The sequence below is a fragment of the Lactuca virosa genome, chromosome 5, assembly GCF_052849685.1.
Source record: "Lactuca virosa cultivar CGN04683 chromosome 5, Lactuca_virosa_CGN04683_v6, whole genome shotgun sequence".
NCBI lineage: Eukaryota > Viridiplantae > Streptophyta > Magnoliopsida > Asterales > Asteraceae > Lactuca > Lactuca virosa.
Genome location: NC_136430.1, coordinates 406,728,119 through 406,746,040, shown reverse-complemented (window position 1 = coordinate 406,746,040; position 17,922 = coordinate 406,728,119). Strand labels below are relative to the sequence as shown.

At 35.8% G+C, this 17,922-nt stretch overlaps 2 protein-coding genes across 2 annotated transcripts; one reads left to right on the top strand and one right to left on the bottom strand.

The window, feature by feature from the left end:
* Positions 1–2,948: 2,948 nt before the first annotated feature.
* Positions 2,949–3,740, bottom strand: LOC145113945 (uncharacterized). The gene has a single exon (XM_079049981.1). The coding sequence runs from the start codon at positions 3,738–3,740 to the stop codon at positions 2,949–2,951; it is 792 nt and encodes a 263-aa protein (XP_078906107.1).
* Positions 3,741–8,227: 4,487 nt separating this feature from the next.
* Positions 8,228–16,853, top strand: LOC145111516 (ferredoxin-dependent glutamate synthase, chloroplastic-like). Its single transcript, XM_079047783.1, has 30 exons — positions 8,228–8,697; positions 8,936–9,248; positions 9,387–9,829; positions 9,947–10,078; positions 10,170–10,268; positions 10,345–10,415; positions 10,514–10,610; positions 10,701–10,793; positions 10,861–11,006; positions 11,091–11,250; positions 11,354–11,464; positions 11,602–11,817; positions 12,130–12,287; positions 12,377–12,671; positions 12,832–12,928; positions 13,051–13,166; positions 13,281–13,478; positions 13,554–13,904; positions 13,997–14,095; positions 14,225–14,320; positions 14,415–14,612; positions 14,733–14,807; positions 14,887–15,015; positions 15,093–15,191; positions 15,271–15,413; positions 15,501–15,594; positions 15,694–15,932; positions 16,027–16,105; positions 16,193–16,276; positions 16,388–16,853. Exons 1-30 carry the CDS (start codon positions 8,428–8,430, stop codon positions 16,550–16,552), a joined length of 4,866 nt encoding a protein of 1,621 aa, XP_078903909.1. The 5' UTR covers positions 8,228–8,427; the 3' UTR covers positions 16,553–16,853.
* The last annotated feature ends 1,069 nt before the right edge of the window (positions 16,854–17,922 follow it).

Sequence of the window (17,922 nt, the reverse complement as noted above, 5' to 3'; positions counted from 1 at the left end):
ACTCGTTAGAGGCCATTAAAAATTATGAGAAAAATTGTGAGCAAAGTAGACAAAATTTCCAAACTTCAAGAATTTACGGATCCAAATTTCGACTTACGATGATTTTTCTACAAATTTTCCAACAACTAGGTCAGAAAAGCCCAAAACCAGAAGAATGTGTGTTTTCACAAAAATCAAGCCAAAAATGATATTTTTGACAATAATGGGTTTAAAATGTTATTTTTACCACAAACTAGTCATAAACACAAGTTTTGAACAAAATGGGGACTAAGGTGTTATTTTTACAAAAATTGGGCATTAATTGTAAATTTTTGGCTTATTGGGCCAAGAACATCATTTTTACAAAAAGTGGGCCTTTTATGCTATTTTAGTGAATATTGGAACCAAAATCAACAATAAACTAACAAACGGATTAATTTTGATCATTTTCTAGGTTATTGGGCCTTAGTGGCCCGTTTATATGTTTGATAAGTTTCGTATACTATTTGCGTGCTATTTGGGCCTATAATTACCTTACATGTGAAATGGGCCTTAGTTGTCCTTTTATATATATTTTGGGCCCATGTTATATAATCTCATTCATATTAGGTTTTGAAACGACTCACATGTTTAGCGATGCCCTAGTGGCTCACTTACATGGTTCGTTGGGCCTGGAATGAGTTTTATACGTTTATCTTCGCGTAAATTCGATTAAGGATCTAGTGAGTTTTTGTCGGTCGACACCTATTAAGTGTATGATCGTAGCATGTAGTTATAATCAGAGTCTCTTTGAGGGAGAGCGGGGTTTTGTGTATAGATCTATACGGGGGTGACACCTCACACCTGAGCTGTTCGCTACAGCTAGACTACATCAGTCTAGGGTGACTATAACCTTATTCTATTTTTCAGTCGGCGTTCACAAACGCCAGGACAGGTGAAATTTTCATTATTTAGTATGGTTATAACGGCTCACTTAGAGGAATTAACGTTATGAAGTTTGCGGAAGACTATTTTATTTTATGTTAGATTACTAGGAAACTTACTCACACTGGTACCCCACCTCGGTGTTGGTACGACAACATTATCTATTTTTTGTTATGATTGGATCACTCGGTAACTTTCTCACACTAGTACCCACCTCGGTGTTGGTACGACAACATTAACTATTCTTCTTTTACGGGCAACATCGGGTTGTCCGGGAACATTCTATATACATTTTCTTCAATCACTTTTGACATTCTATTAAACAATAACACACATGCATTAATACAAGATCTGACATAAACATACCAAACTATTTTAAGAAAATACATGATTTTCTTGTGATTACAAAGCTATACAAATCATTTTCTCAAATATACTTATGAACTCACCAACATTATATATGTTGACCTTTTCAAAATAACTTGTATTTTCAGGGACTCGTTAAGCAGAAGAATCAACAAGAATAGGGGATTTTGTTTTGTGTACTGTCAAACATCATACATTGAATGTTTTGGTCATGTTATTTAAAAGATTGTACTTGATGTAAACAATGGCAGTTGTATCATATTATGCATGGTAATGATGATGTTATGTTTCATTTATATTCATTGTGATGATTATTCAATTGTTAGTCACACGAGCCCCCAGACGTTTCCGCCGTCTGGTTCGGGGGTGTGACACCAGATGGGCCACAAGAAGGCCGAATGCCCGAGATTGACGAGTGGAGCAGCGAGGGAACCTGCTCAAGTAACTAAGGATTACTGATGGTTGTGAGGGCAGTGTGGAAGCTCCGATGGTGAGGAACCGAGCGTTTCATCTGACTGCCGAGGAGACCCGAGTTCCGTCAGATGTTGCTGTTGGTACATATCGTATTTATTTCTTTCATGATTTTATTATTTATTCTTATGATTATGTGATTATGTGTGTGAGACGTAACGTTCGAGGTGTTTAAGTCTCCACCTAAGGTTCAAAGTTTCTTTATGATTGTTTGGTCATCATTCGGGAAATTATCATATGCCCTTCTGCATACCGAAGGTCATGATGGGAGTGTATCAAGTTGATCCAGTCTTAGGCTTCGATGTGGAAGACGTCAACCAATGATAGTTTGAACCCTAAGTATGGGAGAGTTGGGTATTCTGATTGGAGGATCAATAGTGGGGTTTTTTTATGGTTTCAGTGCAATGGATCCGAAGAGGTTGCGGTGCAAGTATGTTGGATTTTTGGATCCGGGATTTGTCGAAATATTTCTTGATTGCGAAGTAATGAAGGAATAGTCAGACCATGAGGGTAGAGTTAATTGTTGTTAGGTTAATGTCTTCATTAATGTATGTGTTGTCCTCGCATCGGAAGCTTTTAGGTAAAGATCTCGTTGTGGTTAGTTGTTCCTTGTTGGAACACCGAAGATTAGGCTAAAAGGGTGCTTAAGCAGCTCATGTCGAATGTTAGTTGAAGGGTTGGTTAGCTCGTTGTACCAACCACTATCTTCGGTAAGGGACAAACTATTGTGGAACATTTCCCATAAAACAATCAAAAGAGGGCATTAAGAGAAATAATTAGTGGATTCAAAATGTAATTATTTTGTATGAGTAGGAAGATGAGTAGAAAAAAAATAAAAGGATATTTAATTTCTTTTTTATGAATATTAGCAACGAATTCCAATCAGTTTCAAACCTTTAGAACTGGAAATGACCAAAGTAAATGGGTTTCGTATATACAAAATTGCAAAAATTGGTCTCTGTGGTTGGTAAAATTCTATGGTTTTGGTCCAAATTTTTTTTGGTGGTGCACCAATGGTCCAAAATTGGATCTTTTTATTAGTCTTGGTCCCTATCAACTTAAAAAGACTATTATACCACTTAATTTTGTTTATTAATTTTTTAATTTATGATACTATTTTTTATTAATTAAAAATTAAAAAATGACCCACCCCCTCTCTATCTCTATCTGGCTTATTCTTCAGAACACACACACACACACATACACACTTATGAGTGTACATATTCACAAAAACACACCTCACTCATTTTCTTCTCCTCCATATACAACGCAGGATATTTAAGAATATGCCAATGTTTTTTCAAAGCTCCAAATGCTCGTTCAACATCCTTTCTCGTCCGCTCTTGAGCTCTCTTAAACTTCAACCTTTTCCGATCATTTGGACAAGACAATGACTTCACAAAACAAGCGCGCTCCGGATAGATCCCATCCACCAGATAATACCCGTTCCTATACGATGTTCCATCTACTTGAAAATAGGAGTCTGGTGCAGTCCCGTTGTACATGTCGTCAAGTAACGAATACATGTTAAGAACATTGATGCCATTAAGGGAGCCAACTGAGCCAAAGAATGCATGCCATATCCACATATCTTGTGACGCCACCACTTTAAGTATAACGGTTGGATAACCATGATCGCCTCGGGTGTATTGCCCTTTATGGGCATTCAGACAACAACCCCATGCACAACGGAGGCAATCTAGGCTTCCTAACATTCCAGGAAAGTCGTGCATGTTTGAGTGATGAACATACAATTGTTGGATGCCACTACAAGGAGGTTTGCGTATATATCGTGGACCATATAATCTCATGACATACTTGCAAAATTTGTGAAGGCTAGTTCGTGCAACACGTCCGGACATCCTAGAGTTCTCCTCTAGTGCATCGGGGCAATTGGCATACGCTGATTGATGAAGTGCAGCGGTGCATTTTTGTATAGGAGTAAAACCAACTATATCTCTAGCATCTCGACGTTGTTGAAAAAATGGACTCGCTGCCATGACGTTGTTGACTATACACAAAAGCAGAGATTTATGTATACGGAACTGACGACGAAAATAATATCCTATAAATTTGGGTCATCCACAAAGTAATCTTGCATGAGTCGATCATTAGCCGCCTCACGAAATCTTTGTATGTATATTTTCTTCCTCCGCCGTGCATTCTCCGCATTTTCTTCTTGTAGTTGTTCGATCATCTGCTCCGCCTCCTGAGTAACCTTTATAGTTGTTTCAAGCAAGACATCAAACATGTCCGATGAAGATGACGAAGACGACATTTTGAGAGAGTGTATTTGAGTTGTAAGTTGATGTTGATGAGTTAAAATGGTTTGAAGTTGTAGTATTTATAGGAGGCTTTTTTTAAAGAAAAATTAAATGGAAGTAGTCGTTGCTAGCTACCCCACTTTCCCATTGGTCAACAAAACTCGGCATATATTAACCGAGATACCGAGCCGAGCTCGGTAAGCCGAGGGGTCGGCCCGGTGTGCGCCGAGATTGCCGAGCCCCTCGCCGAGCCCACACTCACCAGCCTAAGGACCAAAACCACAAGGTATTCAAAATTGGATCACTAATACACCACCAAACTTTTTTGAACCAAAAACACATAATTTTGACGACCACATGGACATATTTGCAATTTTGTCTTTGGTATATGAACCTACTAGTTCTCAAATCAAATCTAAGGTGCTGTTTGTTTTTTGTAAAAAACTTTTTCAGACCTCTTATTGTTGCACGACGCAGCACACGCGCAACACTTTTAATCTCGCAGTTGTTTGTTTTTTAGAAGTCTTCAGAGTAAAAAACCTCTGCGTGTGTTCTGTTTCGCGCATCACTTGTATTGCCTCTTCCAACCTCTTCTTCTTCTTCTTTTTTCTTGCTGAAATCTTGATTATATGTTGCTGAAATCTTATTTTACATTTTTTTTGTTTTTTTTTTGTTTATTCTTGTTGATTTTTTTCGTTTTTTTATATTAGATAATAATAATTTCTTGATGAAATATCATTATTTTTTGCTAAAATATATTTATTTTTTGTTGAATATCATTATTTTTTTGCTGAAATATAATAAATTATTGCTGAAATGCCATACATTATTAAATTTTCGGTATTAAAAAACTATTTCAGTTTATAAAATCAGTTTATTTTAATTTTTTAATATCTGCAACAACATGCGGATGTTAAAAAAACAAACACGCTTCTTATTACAGTTTGCGGTCGTTTGGTCTACCTCTTCTACTACAGAGGGTTACAGAGGAGATCCACAGACTTTATGAATCTTTTCAAAAAAACAAACAACCCTTAAGAGCATCTCCAATGATTAGCTTATAACATGACTTATTATTATTGACATCTCATCATTCATTAATTTTAACCTCTATTTAAATGATCTCTCCAATGGTTAACTTCTTTTCATAGCTTTTTCTTTAACTTTAACTGATATATCTTTATCTATTTAAAATGTTCTTGTAACATATACATTTTGAAATCGTGTTATGTAATTTAAAAAGTTAAAAATATTATGAAATATTATGTGAAATTGAGTGTTGAGTTCTAACAGATAGTTTTTACTAGAAATAAAGTAAAACTATGTTTAGAATCACTCATAAAATATTGGAAGTCTTATGAGATTCCAATTAAAAACCAAATAGTAAAATTTAGCGAAAATATAAAATTTGAAATAAGTAAAATTTTATTATTGAAAGTTGTAGATAATCTCGTTAGAAACATGTAGGCGAAAACCTCGTCGAAATCCGAGTTATAACGAAGAAGTTATGACCAATCGAAGATCCGCGACAAAACCGGCACGGTGCCGAATGACGTAAAAAGTGAGTTTTTGATAAACTACTTTTTGGCCTTAGTGATCTAAATGAAAGTCGTAGTATTCGTAAAACAGAGAAGTTCGATAAGAAGAACGCCAAAATCTGACTTCGTATGAGGAAGTTATGATTTTTACAAGTTTCAGCTTAGCAGTAGACAGCTAAAAACTCGAATTTTAGATCGAGTGATTTTTAGCCAACACAACCTAAACGAGAATCGAAGGTCTCGTCATTAGCAGTACAACGGTAAAAAGTCTGACGAAAACGGACGTCGAATGAAGAAGTTATGAATTTTTAACAAATTTACCAGTCCCGATCTGTTAAAAATAATAATATAAAAATAAAGTCAAAATTTTCCGACGAAGTCTAAACGAAAGTTGTAGAGAATAATTTTATCTACACGTGCATATAAAGAACGTAAAAAACGGAGTCCGTATGAGAAAGTTATGGATTTTACAAGATTGGGCACATTTTTCGAGAAAATTTCGCATGAATAGTGCTGCCACGTCACCCTCGCTCGGAGCTGGCCACGTGTCCGAAGCTGCTGCATGGCATGTCCGAGAAGCGACGCGTGTCGCACAGGTGTCCGAAGCCACGTGATCTCGCATGCGCCCCACGTGATCCGACCCGCGTGTAGCCTCCTGATTCGACCGAGGATGTGGCCCAATCCGAAGCGCACGCCTGTCCGAACCGAGCCTCGCCCTGCTGCCACCTGGTCCGAACCTCGCATACACTTGCCCTCACTCCCTCGCTTCGGATCCGAGGCTCGCACCTATATAAGGGGTGCGAGACCTCCCGGGTAAAAGTTACAAATTTGGCAATTTTCACCCCTAAACTTATATTTCCTCTTCTTCCACTTCCCCCGAAGCCCCAATATTAATTCCAATGCCCGAAACACGCCCCGAAGTTCCCGAGAAGCCCGAAAAATTTATCTTTTCGGTTTCGAAGCCCAACCCTCGCAGGGCCCGGTTTTCAACAAATAAAGTCATATTTAGAGCCGAAATGCTGCACAAATTATTATTTTGACCCCCGGTTATTTCAAGGTGAGTTTAATATATAGGAACAATTGTATGTCATGTGTTATATGTGCTATGTGCTTTTCCATGTTATCATCTCGAGTTATTATTTCCGTTATTTTTATAGCAAGGCTGTACCTTTGACTTGAAGTGTATGACATAAGCATCACTTAGGTATTGGTATGAACCGTTGACCATGAAGTGTATGACACATGCATCACTTTGGCTTCGGTAGTATTCTAAGATAAGGCTGAAAGCCTAAGTATTCTAGCAAAATAATATTCCTGAGTATCTTCCGTGTTATTTTTATTCGTTATTTATTCTTTTTAATAGCAAAAGAAATACCTTTGACCATGTGATCAGTGAAAGGACTTAGATTCATCTTGGTACTGGTATGTAGCCTCTGGCCATGTAGAACATGTCTCCGTAAGAGAATGATTTCTATTCTATGGTATTGGCAAAAGATTAGACAATGTTATAAGCCTGAAATCTACCAAAATGTTAATCCGAAGTTGTATGGCTTCTGTGCCATTTGGGCCAAAACTTTATTGATTATATATATCAAGTATGAAATTTGTTATGTCTCATATGCCTTTGTTGTTCCTTGTTCCCCTTTGCTTCTGCCATATTGAAGTATATATATGACATAACGTTATATTGTATCTATTATTGAATTCACTAAGCGTCACCGCTTACCCTCTCAATGTTTAACAAACTTGCAGGGATTAAGTAACCAGTATAGTCATATACTGTTGGAAGGTTTAGAATAGTTGTAATAGTATTTTTTGTATTTTGGTTTATGTTTGTATAGATTTACAATATCTTGGGTAGTTATGTAAAATATTAAAACATAGTCGGTTTGTATCCAATCTTTTGTAATGACTTTATCAATGTAAAATATTATTTTATAAATATGCATGTAGCATGTTTTGGAGTAACTATATTGTCAAATATGAAAGTTTGGGTCTTTCAGAAATATGAAAATATAGAAAGGGGTTCTTTCAGTTCTATATAAACCTTACCTTTAATTTGTTATTTTTAACCACATATCATATTTTAATACAAACTATTCTAATAAATATTATCATTATAAATTTATATTTTATAAATAAAATGTTATTAATTATTTTATAGAATTAATTAACTAGTCAATAAATAAATAAAGTTAAAACTAAAATATAATTAAGGGAAAAAATAAAATATAGTTAGAAGATAAGGGGTAATTTGTACAAATGATTAAACTATATTGACCACTCAATATATATTGAATGGTCACAATATATATTGAGTGGTCAATAAAAATAAACAAAAATGTTTTACACTCCAATAATAATAAGTGGTCAGTATAACATAAATTAATAGTAATAAACTTAAAAAAAAAAAAAAAGCTAGCATTGTAGATGCTCTAAATCTCACTTCAAGTCCTAGGGTTCACTCTTCTAGATTATGTAGTCGTGGCTCCATTAATCAGTAGAATCTTTAGGTCATAAACTAGAATCAAAGTTGTTGACCTTTTGATTAACTTTGTGTGGGTAGAAGAGTATAATCTGAATAGTAGCATCCAAAAACTATCAAGGAGTGATGATGTCCTTTGGTGTAAACATACGGTCAGATTACATGTGTCCACCCTGCGTCCATTTCACATCCATGAAGTAAACATCAACCAGGAACAAGCTTTGTAAAAGAGAGATAGAGCCGCGGGTGGCTCCAACTTTCCTTCCATTTTATCTTCACATCCCTCATTCTCTCCCATTCTCCACACGATCTTCCCTCCCCATCTTTCTCTCTCTTTTGTCACACTTCATACTTACAACTACATGCTCTTGTTCTTCTAGCTTTTGCGTCTGGTATTAGCATGTCTCTTCAGTCTGTAGCCCACGTTAATGGCTACTATCTAAAACCCACTTCTGTTTTCGCCACCAAAAGAGACTTTCTGTTTCTAGATTTTGTGGGTTTGGGCGCTAAACGAAGTAATCGGAGATTACTTGGAGCTGGTGCGAGTGCTCTCAAGAGTGTTGGAGGGTTCCCGAAGAAAAGGAACTGGTCGTGTTCGATCAAATCGGTTCTCGATTTTGATCGTGTTGATCATGTGGACGCCCAGCAACCTTCTGATTCCAAACGGAAGGTGTGATTTCGTTTTTTTCAATTTCGTTGATTGTTTAAATCGGTAATCCAACTCATTATTCCCTTTAGTTTCAGTAAGTTCTATAGCAGATCGATATTTCTTCTAATAAAAAAAGGGTGAGTAGAGTCGACGACCAATACACCATTATACTGACAGAAACTGAACCTTATACGTCTCTTCAAAATCGAGAGTTGACTAAATTGAGCATCTGAACATGTTGAGTGATTTGTTTTTGTAGGTTGCAAATTTGGAAGAAATATTAGCAGAAAAGGGGGAGTGTGGAGTTGGGTTTATAGCTAATTTGGACAACAAGGGTTCGCATCAGATAGTTGAAGATGCACTCACAGCTCTTGGCTGCATGGAACATCGGGGAGGTTGTGGGGCAGATAATGATTCTGGTGATGGTTCGGGGTTGATGACTTCAATTCCATGGGAGTTTTTTAATGATTGGGCTGAAAAACAAGGGATTTCACCCTTTGATCAATTGCATACAGGAGTTGGAATGGTTTTCCTTCCAACTGATGAAGCCCTTATGGAACAAGCCAAATCCAGTAAGTTTTCAGTACCATTTGCCTGACTTTCTCAATTAAGTGAAAAGAAACACTACCTAAATCTCCTGTCCTTTAAATGTAAATTTCTTCAAGTTTTTTCACATGTTGCTTATGATTTCTTTTGAAATGCTTGTGTAGTTATTGTAAATATCTTCAATCAAGAGGGCCTTGAGGTGCTTGCATGGAGGTCTGTTCCCATAAATGCCCCTATTGTTGGTTTCTACGCAAGAGAAACCATGCCAAACATACAACAAGTTTTTGTTAAAATCAACAAAGAAGATGACATTGATGATATCGAAAGAGAACTTTATATATGTCGCAAGTTGATTGAAAGGGCAGTTAGTTCAGAAACATGGGGAAGTGAACTTTATTTCTGTTCATTATCAAATCGAACCATAGTTTATAAAGGAATGCTTCGCTCAGAGGTTCTTGGAAAATTTTACTATGATCTCCAAAGTGATATTTATAAATCCCCTTTTGCCATTTATCACCGAAGGTACAGCACAAATACAAGTCCTAGGTGGCCTCTTGCTCAACCCATGAGGCTTTTGGGTCATAATGGAGAGATCAACACCATACAGGTACAAATTACAATGCCTTGAAATCTCCTTCATAATACAAGTTTACAACATTTTACTTTGAAAAATGTACCTAGGTTGCTATTTTGTTAATGGGAACTTAAAAAACTTATGATGCAGGGAAACTTAAACTGGATGCAATCTAGAGAGAACTCATTGAAGTCACCTGTTTGGAGAGGTCGAGAAAATGAAATTAGGCCTTTTGGAAATCCCAAGGCATCTGACTCTGCAAATCTTGATAGTGCAGCAGAAGTAAAGCATATTTCTTTTTGTATAATACATCAACATGCTTGTGATTATGTTGTTTTTTTAGCTAATTAACTGATAAAACATTTATAATTAGTTGTTTATACGAAGTGGGCGTAACCCTGAAGAAGCTATGATGATTCTTGTCCCTGAGGCATACAAGAATCACCCAACTTTGTCAATCAAATATCCCGAGGTATTTATGTTTCTTAAACTTGTAGTTAGAGATGATATTATAAGTTATAACTAACTATTATGTATGTCTCTTTTAGGTTCTTGATTTCTACAACTACTACAAGGGCCAAATGGAGGCTTGGGATGGACCTGCATTACTCCTATTTAGGTAGAATCTCTAATTGCTGTTTACTATCAACTCTTTTAGGCCACATTGTCTTTATACAACATATACGAATGACTTTAAAAACTTGTATTGATAAACAGTGATGGGAAAACAGTTGGAGCTTGTCTTGATCGTAATGGACTTCGCCCTGCTAGATATTGGAGAACTGTAGACAATGTTGTCTATGTTGCATCTGAGGTGTGTGTGTGTGTGTGTGTTCTTTTCATATCAGCTTCTCTTTTCACCATGTTTGTTTTACAACTATTAGAGCTTGTTATCTTAATATAGGTTGGAGTTCTACCAATTGATGATTCAAAAGTTACAATGAAAGGGCGTCTAGGTCCAGGGATGATGATAACTGTTGACCTAGTCAATGGCCAGGTATGTACAAAATTATAATCTTTGTAAAATGCATATAGGAACTGAATATTTGCTGATATTGAAACAGGTTTATGAGAACACAGAGGTTAAAAAAAGAGTTGCTTTATCGAATCCTTATGGAAAGTGGATATCTGAAAACATGCGAAAGTTGGAGTCTGCAAGTTACCTCTCCGCCCCAACCATGGAGAATGAAACAACATTACGCCGCCAACAGTAAGAAGGGCATTCACGTCTTTTTGCACAGACAATATTTTGTCCTATTGTGAAATCTAATGATGATCATTTTGACATGAACAGGGCGTATGGTTACTCGAGTGAGGATGTGCAAATGGTTATTGAAACCATGGCTTCAGAAGGAAAGGAGCCTACTTTTTGCATGGGAGATGATATTCCTTTGGCTGTATTATCTCAGAAGTCACATATGCTTTATGATTATTTCAAGCAACGGTTTGCTCAGGTTTCTTTTTCATCTATCTCATTTGATTCTTCCTATTTTGTAGCATCTTTTAAAATGAAATTAACTTCATTATGCATTATCATTTATGATTTATCATATCCAGGTTACAAATCCTGCAATTGATCCACTTAGAGAAGGATTAGTTATGTCTCTTGAAGTCAATCTTGGTAAGCGTGGGAACATATTAGAGGTTGGACCCGAAAATGCCTCTCAGGTAAATTATCCATTCAGGACATCACTAATTTCTCATTCCATGTTATATTATTTTCTTTTCTACAAGTTATTTTCCTCTATTATACACAACAAATAGTAATGCACTTCCATTTACTTAACCCTTATTCTTTTGCCCAGGTGACTTTGTCCAATCCTGTACTTAATGAAGGGGAGCTTGAATTATTATTTAAAGATCCATATTTGAAAGCTCAAATTATACCAACATTTTTTGACATACGAAAGGGTCTTGATGGGTCCTTGGAAAAGACACTGAATAAGCTCTGTGAAGCAGCTGATGAAGCTGTTAGAAATGGTTGCCAGCTACTTGTTCTCTCTGACAGATCTGATGAAATAGTAAGCATTATATATATGTATATACACACACATTTTACAAGTATGTATCATACACATTATGCCTGAATGTATCCGAGTCTGATACCTATATATCATGCACATTGTGCATGATACATAGTTAGGCATACATTGTGCCTAATACATTCAGGCACAGTGAGTGTGTGTGCCTGAATGTTTCAGGCACACTGTGCCTCATACATTCAGGCATAATATATGTATCAGACACAGTGTGCCTCATACATACAAGTATGTATCATGCACAATGTGTCTCATACTAATAAACATGTGTGTGTGTGTGTGTGTGTGTGGCAGGAAGCCACACGTCCTGCTATTCCAATACTGCTTGCAGTAGGTGCAGTCCACCAACATTTGATACAGAATGGACTGCGGATGTCTGCTTCTATTGTTGCTGACACTGCTCAATGCTTCAGTACACATCACTTTGCTTGTTTGATTGGATATGGTGCAAGGTATTTATATTTTTTCTTCTATTTTTCTTACATTTTCATTGCAAGCCCAGATGATTAATTTGTTTATTATCGAATCAATTTTGTTGTAGTGCTGTGTGTCCTTACTTGGCATTAGAGACATGTAGACAGTGGCGATTGAGCAAGAAAACTTTAAACCTTATGAGGAATGGAAAGATGCAAATGGTTACAATCGAAAAAGCTCAAAATAACTTCCGCAAGGCAGTTAATTCCGGTTTAATGAAAATTTTATCCAAAATGGGAATATCTTTGTTGTCAAGTTATTGTGGTGCACAGATATTTGAGATTTATGGATTGGGACAAGATGTCGTTGATTTTGCGTTTTCTGGGAGTGTCTCAAAGATCGGTGGATTAACTTTTGATGAGGTACATACATACATACATACATGATGCCTAAAAACAGATATTTTGTCACGTATTACCATGTTATCATGAACTTAAACCTAATTAATAATCATTAAAAGATCATCATTTTTTCAACTTTACATAAGTTTTAAACCGAAGTTTGGTTTCCTTCTCCTAACAGCTTGCAAGAGAGAGTCTATCATTTTGGGTAAAGGCTTTTTCTGAGGACACAGCTAAAAGACTTGAAAATTTTGGATTTATACAAATGAGACCAGGAGGTACTTACTCAAAGACACTGATTTTTCCATTTGGTTTGGTTTATTTCAATAAACACATACATAAAAGATAAAACTTGCAGAATAATTTTGTAATTTTGTTTTGTTGTCTAATAAATTAAAAGGTGAATATCACGGTAACAACCCGGAGATGTCAAAACTCCTTCATAAAGCAGTTCGTGAAAAGCGTGAGAGTGCATATTCAGTCTACCAACAGCATCTTGCAAACAGACCTGTCAATGTAAGTATAAATATATTAAATAATAAATGATAATATATATCTGTTTGTAAGAATGTAAATATGAAGGACAACATATAACTGACAGCTGTGATTCCAATTTGTGACCTACCACAGGTGATTCGTGATCTTTTTGAATTTAAAAGTGAGCGATCCCCGATTCCAGTCGGAAAGGTGGAATCCGCTGCTTCAATCGTTGAGCGTTTCTGTACAGGTGGCATGTCTCTCGGGGCTATATCCCGTGAAACCCATGAAGCAATCGCCATTGCAATGAACCGAATAGGCGGAAAGTCCAATTCCGGTGAAGGTGGTGAGGTAGGTTATTCAATAAAAATTGATCTCCTAAAAGAAGAACATTTGATATACATATATATTTGGTAAATGATTCAGGATCCGATTCGGTGGACCCCACTTTCGGATGTGGTTGATGGATACTCACCCACACTGCCACATCTTAAAGGTCTTCAGAACGGGGATACGGCTACAAGTGCCATTAAACAGGTGGCATCAGGGCGATTTGGTGTGACTCCAACTTTTTTGGTGAATGCTGATCAGATTGAAATTAAAATTGCTCAAGGTGCAAAACCGGGTGAAGGTGGTCAATTACCAGGGAAGAAAGTCAGTGCGTATATTGCAAGATTGAGAAATTCGAAACCGGGGGTTCCGCTTATTTCTCCCCCTCCACATCATGATATTTACTCTATTGAAGATCTTGCTCAATTGATTTTTGACCTTCATCAGGTGTGAAAACATGTTAAATATTATTCACACGACTTTTGTTGATACGAATGAATTGAGAATAACTGAGTTTTGAGATTTTCTGTTGTGACCAGATTAATCCAAAGGCTAAGGTTTCGGTCAAGCTGGTGGCAGAAGCAGGAATTGGCACGGTGGCTTCTGGAGTTGCAAAGGGTAATGCTGATGTTATTCAGGTATGGAAGCAAGAAATAGCAATGTATTAACAGAAATTACTAAAATGCCTTTCTAACTGATTTTAACAGAAATTCAACTAATTTTAACTAACATCTAAACATATTGAAATACATGATTTCCGTTTGCAGATATCAGGACATGATGGTGGAACTGGAGCCAGCCCAATAAGTTCAATCAAGCATGCTGGTGGGCCTTGGGAACTTGGACTCACAGAAACACACCAGGTTTTATTTTTTTCTATTTTAAAATTTGAATGATTGTTGTTTGTTAATTGTTAAGTAAAATGATGTGATGTGATATTTTGCAAATGCAATGCAGACTCTGATATCAAATGGTCTAAGAGAAAGAGTGATTCTTAGAGTTGATGGTGGGTTTAAAAGTGGAGTAGATGTTCTTATGGCTGCTGCAATGGGTGCAGATGAGTATGGATTTGGTTCAGTTGCAATGATTGCAACCGGATGTGTCATGGCCCGCATTTGCCACACCAATAACTGTCCAGTTGGCGTTGCCAGTCAGGTACTGGGATTCAAAAAAAAAATTAAAAACATATTTTACTCTTTTAACCAATATATTGTTGGCAAACTACTTTAACTTTTTTCAATTTCCCTTAAAAATTCCACTTGTTATATCTCTCAGCGAGAAGAACTACGTGCTCGTTTTCCTGGTGTACCCGGTGATCTTGTGAACTACTTTTTGTATGTTGCTGAGGAGGTAATTTATTTCTTTCAAATCTAATCTCTTTGTTTTTTTATATTATTATTAAAAAAATTTATATCGTATTTACTTGCAGGTTAGAAGCACATTGGCTCAACTGGGATACGAAAAGCTTGATGACATTATCGGACACACAGAGCTATTAAGACCTCGAGATATCTCCTTAGTCAAAACTCAGCATCTTGATCTTAGCTATATGCTTTCTGTATGTCTCTTCGCATTTCTTTTTTGATTGAAAAAAAATAAAATAAAAACGGTAATATTTAATTTTTCATTTCTCAGAATGTTGGGTTCCCAAAATGGAGCAGCACCACCATCAGAAAGCAGGAGGTTCATAGTAACGGCCCTGTTCTTGATGACATTATTCTTTCTGACATTGAGGTAAGTCACTAATTCTTTCTTTACTACAATTCCTGTTTTCAAGATTTTACATTTTTTTTTATTGGTTTTGTGTGTACAGATATCAGATGCAATTGAAAATGAAAAAGTGGTAAACAAAACCTTCAAGATATACAATGTGGATCGTGCTGTTTGTGGGCGTCTAGCAGGTGCTGTTGCAAAAAAATATGGAGATACCGGTTTTGCTGGGCAGCTCAACATAACGTATGACATTAAATTTAATATAAACTATTTATAACTAACATTAATATCACTACTTATTTAATTAATCATATTTTTCCATTATTCTAGATTTGAAGGGAGTGCAGGACAATCATTTGGATGTTTCCTTACACCAGGAATGAACATTCTACTAGTAGGAGAAGCAAATGACTACGTGGGAAAGGTCTGATTCTCAAATTCAAATATATATATATATGCATTAACTTAAAAAAAAAAAGATTTGAATTTTTTTACATTGGGAGGTTGTGCTGTGGGGTGTTAGGGTATGGCTGGAGGTGAACTGGTTGTGAAGCCTGTTGAAAATACCGGTTTTGTCCCTGAGGAAGCTGCAATTGTAGGGAACACATGCTTATATGGAGCCACAGGTGGTCAACTTTTTGTCAGAGGCAAAACCGGGGAGCGGTTTGCAGTCAGAAACTCACTTGCTCAGGCGGTGGTGGAAGGGACCGGTGATCATTGTTGTGAGTACATGACAGGCGGTTGTGTTGTTGTCCTTGGAAAGTAAGAACATCTTTTACCTTTCTTTTTTATTTTTTTGAGAAAAGGGCAAATACGTAAATAGTTAGGACTTACCTGTTTGGTTCTTGTTTTGTAGAGTTGGAAGAAATGTGGCAGCTGGAATGACTGGAGGTTTGGCATATATTCTTGATGACGATGATACCCTCATTCCCAAGGTTTCTTTTCTATCTAACATAACATTTTCTCCATTTAGATTTTGGAATATAATTAAATCAATTGTTATTATATAACTACAATAACAGATAAATAAAGAGATTGTGAAGATTCAGAGAGTGGTTGCACCCGTGGGCCAGATGCAGCTCAAAAGCCTTATCGAAGCACATGTTGTAAGTACAAACAAAATATCAAATACAACTTTATGGATTATTAAGTCCTTCTTTCTTTCTGCATTAAGTCAAAAAGAAACTATCATGAGTTGTTTTATTTATTCCATGTAGGAAAAAACCGGGAGCACTAAAGGTGCTACTATCTTGAAAGAATGGGACAAATATTTGCCCCTGTTTTGGCAGTTGGTGCCACCAAGTGAGGAAGACACTCCCGAGGCTTGTGCTGAGTATGAGCAAACAGCCACTGGCCAGGTGACAAGTGTCCAGTCTGCATAAGATAAGACCAAAAAAAAAAAGGATTCTTTCAAATCGATTTGACTGGAGTAGATGACACTGAGTGATACAGGCTTCACCTTCACTAGTGGAAGATTAAAATGGAATGAAATGGAGGTCTGGTTTGTTAAAAAAACATGCCATTTGAATTGAAGGTGAAAATGTATAGACCATACAGATGGTGCAAAAAGTGTAAATTCCTAGGTACAATATTGAATAAATCTACTTTTTTTGTGGAAGGATATGGGAACAGAACACCATGTCCATAAGCATTTACTTCTATTTGCATAATTTTATCCTTTCACATGAAGCTTTCAAATTCGATATGCTAAAATTCTTCTTCTTTCATATAATATACTACAAGCGTGCTTAGTGTTGATTGTAATGCACACAATGATGTATACTTGTACAATCATAGAATATGGATTGAAGAGCTAAAAAACCATGACTCGGTTCAAATCAATTTTGAACATTTTGGAGCTTAGCTAACTTTATTAGAACATAAAGGATTTAGGTCCAATAGTTAGGATTCATGATGATTATATTATTAACATATGTAGGAATTCATATAGTTGATAGGAAGTTTACATTTGTCTCATGGTTATTCGTGTTTTCATATGGACTAAATGGACCGTAATGCTAATGTGTTAGCTTGTAATTGTTGTTCTTAACCACTTATTAACAATTACAAAAGATGATAAATAGTGATTTTTTTATTATAAATGATGATAAATAGTGATTTTTTCATCATAATGATTAAAAACGATTTTTAATATAAGTTACTATATTATAAAATATTACAACAATATTATTTTATAAACGACTATAGAAAAAACATTAAAATTAGCTTTTCTGACGGACGTAAGTTTGCTAAAAATAACTAAATTGTTGCAATATAAAGTTTCATATAATTTTTACTATGAGAATTATTCATATTTTTTTAGGCTAAATGAAATGTTATTAACGCACACATTCACTAATTTTGCCAACCAAAGACAACTAAACCAACTCAATCTGGGAACACCAACTAATAGTTAATTTGAGTTGAGTCCCTTTGATGTATATATAAAACTCCTAAGCTTTATATAACTTGTAATATTGTACATGTTTACTATTTTATCTACGTATGATCACATAATTTGTTGTATTATATATAGTGTAGCAGACCTCAAAAGTATCGAGTTAGGCAATACTATAATTAATTAATAATATTATTATAACTTTATAATCTAATCTAACTCTTCTAATAAATGAAACCTAAAAATGACACGTGTCAGTTTTTTAGAATGTCTCTTTGACACGTGACATTTTTCTATGATTTTATTATTTCATTTTTTGTAACAAATCAAATTCAATTCAAATTTTCAAAATAC